At 48.6% G+C, this 5,663-nt stretch overlaps 1 protein-coding gene across 1 annotated transcript; it reads right to left on the reverse strand.

Annotated features, from left to right (window-relative positions):
- Window positions 1–2,180: 2,180 nt before the first annotated feature.
- On the reverse strand, window positions 2,181–4,528 carry LOC133884874 (3-ketoacyl-CoA synthase 4-like). The gene has a single exon (XM_062324452.1). The coding sequence runs from the start codon at window positions 4,260–4,262 to the stop codon at window positions 2,709–2,711; it is 1,554 nt and encodes a 517-aa protein (XP_062180436.1). The 5' UTR covers window positions 4,263–4,528; the 3' UTR covers window positions 2,181–2,708.
- Window positions 4,529–5,663: the final 1,135 nt, after the last annotated feature.

A 5,663-nucleotide genomic window follows, 5' to 3' on the forward strand; every position in this document is an offset into this window, starting at 1 on the left:
TCTTGACTAACCTCGTACGTAGCTAATGAGACCGAATTTATGTCTGTCAGGCACGACGCCAGTTGGACAAACCCATTCTAGTTCAACAGATTCCAGTGGTAAACCCTCCCTCGTGCAGATCAGCAGATTCGTCTACAAAAGTCATTGGAGCTCATCCAGACAGGCCACCTAATGTTGGACTTGGAAACAATGGAAAAAGCCCATCGGCCATCGTTTTCCTGGGTTGTGCAAATTGACTCCAAAATCTTGCGCGGTTGCAGAGCAGAGCAGGCCAAGCCTGGGAGGTAGAACAAAGATGGGCTGGCCCTTGCCAAACCCGAAAGAGAAAACTGCAGCTCTACGGCCTCCTGTCAATATTGATGGTTTTCTTCTTCCCCGAAGGATGTGGTAAAGCGCGTTTCCGCGCTAAGGTTAGTCCTCCAACCTAGTTTGGAAATGTGCTAAGATGTACCCACGTTGGTTTGTGGGATATGCGTGTGGTGTGCACGTCCTGACTTATACTCGCAAAAGGAAAGAAATAAAAAGTGAAGCCGGTAATCATCCTTAAAGGCTTAACAATCATAAATGACAGGACCCAGTCCTAGAAAATTCATAGCAATCCTCTCGAAAAGAAAAAAGGAACTTCACAACATTTTATTTTTCACGTAACAGTCCTAGACGCACAAGACAGCGAGACACTGGCTATACTGACAAATGGGCTCCTCTGCAAAAGTCCTACCAAATCGACAATGACTCACCCTTCCAAAGAAAATAAAAGGATCATCCAGCTTTAGTAAGGCCAGCTCTAACAGGATCAGTATTTCCTCTCCGTATTACTGTACTCGGTACTGTACTGTCCTTTTACCGATTCTTGACTCTTATATTCGTCTCTAATAGATGTCGTATCACTGTTACAGAGATACGGTTGAGAGGGAACATGCTCTAAATTTACAGACTACTGTAGTGATCTTCAACACTGTTTATAGAGTATGACTGTGGAGCTAAAAAGAAGAAAAAAGTAATAAAAGGTAGAAAATAGGATAACTATTGGAGATAAAAAAAATAAGAGATACTGTAATAATGTTAGAGGATACTGTAATAGTATTATAGAGAATAAATTTTTAAAGTATATGTTGAAAATAATGCATCTGCAGTTCTCTGTGTCATAGGGTTACTTGATGTTTGCTTCACTTACCACTTGCTAGTTTATATTAGTAGTAGTACTAGATTAAGAGCCAGCTTGTCCTTTTGGCAGCAAAAGATTTCACGTTGGAGTTGGGAGTTCGAGGCTAGTTAGACCATATTTGCTAGAGATCTACCTTTGAGATTCATATAAAATTTAAAAAAATTAAGATAAAATAAAAAAATATCTATTTTCAACCTAAATTATGAATAAGATGTCTCAACCGAAGATCCTTTAACTGTCACAGCTCCAACACCAAAAATTCCCCCTCTAACTGTCACAGCTCCAGCACCAAAATTTTCTAGACCTATGATTGCCCATTCTTAGAGTTAGAACTCATCCAAACAAACCCTTATTCCTAATATATTTAGAGGGCCTTCTTGGCATCACCTCGATATGATACTATGACGTGGGCATGTGACCCAACACAAAGAAGATGCACAGCCACAGTAAGCGAGGGCCAAAGATAATGAGCATAATAATGATAGAATACCTAATGCCTTTTAAAGTACAATAATGTACATCTTATATCTCTTTCTTAACAGAAGAAGTAAAACGATAGCTCAAGTAACACAGATCTCCCAATCATCACTCGGTAGGGCATGTTATTGGAGATGGATTATGTGAGGTACAAGATACTTTTCCAGTGGATGTTGAACGCCATGGTCAAACTTTTCATGATTGAAATAGTTACCGACTTGGATAGCACCACTTTTAAATCAAAACCGTGGACAATGAGAATGCCTAGAAAAGAACCTAACCTTTTTTTTTTCCATGGTACTGCAGCTGACATTATCTTTACCTGACTGCAGCTGACATATACCAATGTTTTCCAGGAAAATGCTCAGAAGTTTTCAGAGATCAAATGAAGCATCGTCAAGAGACAGAGAGACACCAAATAGCTGTACCACACTAGCCCTTGTCAGCTGAATATCTGACGAATTAGCCTTCATCAAGGGAAAAAGGAATGAAAGAAGATAAGAGAGATAAGTGGAACCACTCCAAGATAATACTAGCATAATTGAACAGGACAAATACATACTCCATCGATAAGTAACAAGGTAACATAGCTAAGAAAGAGCAAGATTTCCAATTGAACAGGACAAATACACGCTCCATCGATCCGTACAAGACACCCTTCGTCATCAACATGAATCCCTCTGTAAAAAGAAAAGAATGGCCCCTCCTATGGACCACTGTCTAGTAGGAGTAAATGACAATCGGCAGCAATGGCTAAAAAGACAAATGTACATACAACGATAAGCTATCTTAACTCGTCAGCACTCTGCTACTGCAAACTTACCGCAAGGTGCAGAGGCAGGCAGGGCCCCCATGCTCTCGCAGGCCAGATGATCCATGAAGTACAGACCAACGATCCAATGCTAACAGAGCAGAGCAGACTTGCAGCGAGCCTGGAGATTCTCCGAATGCAATTATGCCCTGGAAAAGCAGACCCAAGTATGTCACTAGTAGCCATATGAGGATTTGACCGGATCCGAGCTAAGATTTCTGTATTGGAGCATCGATGGATGTGGTCATGTGGATGCTATTGCTGCGGCTTGTGTATGGGGAAGCCATCGACGAGCTCCACCGGGTATCGGTCAATGCAGTCCTCCCATGGGCTGTTGGGCGACGGCTTGACGTTGCGCAGAGCCTGCCAGACCGCGCTGTTGCACTTGAACCCGCTGCCGAACGCGATCTGCCAGATGCGGTGGCCGCGGCGGACGCGGCCCTTGGCCTCCATGTAGGCGAGCTCGTACCAAATGGAGCTGCTCGACGTGTTGCCGAACCGGTGGAGCGCCATCCGGGATGCCTCGACGTGCACCGGGCTCAGCTGCAGGTTCTTCTCGAGCTCGTCGATCACGGCGCGCCCGCCGGCGTGGATGCAGAAGTGCTCGAATGCGAGCTTGAAGTCCGGGATGTAAGGCTTGATCTTGGCGTTGAACAGCTTCTTGGCGACGAGCGTGGCGAAGAAGAGGAGCTGCTCGCTGACGGGCAGGACGAGCGGGCCCAGCGTGGTGATGTTCGTCTTGAGCGCGCCGCCGGCGATGGCCATGAGGTCCTTGGACAGCGACACGCCGGTCTTGCCCTCGTCGTCCTGCTCCTGGTACACGCAGTTGAACGCTTTGTCGTCCGCGCCCTTGTGCGTGCGCACCACGTGCTTGAGGCGGTACTTGGCGCGGCGGCGGTCGGCGTCGCGATTGGAGAGCAGCACCGCCGCGCCACCGACGCGGAAGAGGCAGTTGGGGATCAGCATCGCCTTGCGGTTCCCGAAGTACCAGTTCTGGGTGATGTTCTCCGTGCTGACGACCACGGCGTAGGTGTTGCGGTGCACCTGCAGCATGTCGCGCGCGAGGTCGACGGCGATGACCCCAGCGCTGCATCCCATCCCTCCGAGATTGAAACTCCGGATGTTCCCCCGGAGCTTGTACTTGTTCACGATCATGGCTGACAGGGACGGCGTGGGGTTGAAGAGGCTGCAGTTGACGACGAGGATGCCGACGTCTTTGGGCTTTATGCCGGTGGACTTGAATAGGTTGTCGAGCGCGCCGAACATAACGGCCTCGGCCTCGGCGCGGGCGTTGGCCATGGTGGGCTGGGGCGGGAGGGCGTGCATGGCCTCGGGGACGTAGGTCTCCTCGCTGAGGCCGGAGCGCTCGAGGATTTTGCGCTGGAACTCGAGCGCGTCGTCGGAGAAGCCGCAGAGCTTGGAGTGGTGCATGAACTCCTCGAAGTGGACCTGGAGGTGGGCGGGCGGCTTGTAGCAGGCGAAGTCAACAAGGTAGATGGGGCGGGGACGGGTGAGCACGTAGACGGTGGAGCCGAAGACGAGGACGGCGGAGAGGACGAGCACGGAGACGAGGTTGTACTGAAGGTGGAGCCAGAGCTGGCGCAGGTCGTTGGGATCGGTGCGCCCGGCCTCGAGGAGGATCACGGCCATGAGCGGGAGCAGCATCAGCGTGAGCAGATGGGTGATGAGGTAGTGGTACCCCAGCTTCACGTACTTGAGGTTCACGCTCTGGAGGAAGTCCGGAAGGCGCCGGTGGGGCGGCGTCGCGGCCGCCGCTGCAGCCGCCGGTGGAGCGGCGCCTCCGTTCATCGTCCCTCGGTCCGCTCGCCTAGATCTGGACGCGCAGTCCAAGTCAAAGATGGGGGTGCCCTGCCCCCGATGCGTGGAGCCGTGGACTGGTCGAAATGGATTCTTCCCGTTGGGGAGAGGCGTTACTGGTGTTGCGGTTGCTGCAATCGTGGTGCGGGAATGGAGGCGGCCGCCGGTAGCGGAAGCGAATCCGGCGGCGGCGGCGGCGTAGGAGGAGGCGGAGACGGTTGTTGTGGAGAGCGCGAGGGGATAAATAATGGCGAGGGTGTGTGCGGGGGGGGGGGGGGTGGCTCATGTTCTCCGTTTCTTTCCTGCCATTTTGCAGTGGAACCCTCCTCGAATCCGAGATTTCACTTGTGGGATTAATGAACTTCAAATATCTGGACCTTCGTTATAAAAAATTTTAGGGCGAAATCACAAGAGTTGCATGAAAGCAATAGGATTGCAGCTGACGACTCCGTTAATAACGAGACATTTATTATTGTATCTGTTGGTGTAATAAGATATCTTATACAAATAAGTACGGTAAGAGCTTATTTATAGGAGTAACTTAAGTTTGAAAAAGAAATAGAGAGAGAAAACGCTAAATATATTGATGATAAAAAAGATCGGTCAATTGGCCTGATAGCTATAGATATGTATTTATAGGGTCATTCAGGTACAAATGTACATGTATGTTCTTACAACGATATAAATAACGTAATACGTCAGGAGTCCAGAGCCGGTTGAATCACACAGTATAGGTCTATATGGGATATCTTTACCCCTAATTTAGAAGATATTATCTACTATGACGATACAGTTATGCAAACGACACTAAAGAAGTGGTATTCTGCCAGTCATCTATTGTGGCGCCGTACTACTAGGATGTCAGGACAACCTTTACTTGCGTCAGGGATGTCAGGATGACATCCATTTATATCGCATTAAATGTAGGTCACTTACTTGCAGGTGCATGACGGCTAATGGGGCCTCTCTAGTTGATCTTTCTCTAAAGTTTGATGACATCTCCCTTCGGGCTCTGAAGACAGGGGTTTCAGAGACTAGGGCTTCAGGAGGTTGTGGCTATGAAAGATTGGGGTTTCGGAAGGCCAGTAAGATCAGGAGCATAGGAGGTTTTTAGAGACGACACCCAACTTGCCTCGAAGGATGGTTTTTTTCTCGTATCTTGGGGCATAGTAGCTGGAGGAGCCTACGGCTTCCGAAAGCCGGACTTCTTGCTTTGGATTCGAAACCTCAGGACTTTAGAGAAGTTTTTGGTGATGACCTTTGTAACAGTATCAAGCCACTTGTTTAAAGCTTGACAGAGAGTATGACCCCTAGCATTAACATATGGAGTTATGATTTTGTGGTTTTATTTATCATTTTATGTAGGTAACTCGAGGAGTAACATCGTGATAT

This window comes from Phragmites australis, chromosome 11, assembly GCF_958298935.1.
Source record: "Phragmites australis chromosome 11, lpPhrAust1.1, whole genome shotgun sequence".
Classification (NCBI taxonomy): Eukaryota; Viridiplantae; Streptophyta; class Magnoliopsida; order Poales; family Poaceae; genus Phragmites; species Phragmites australis.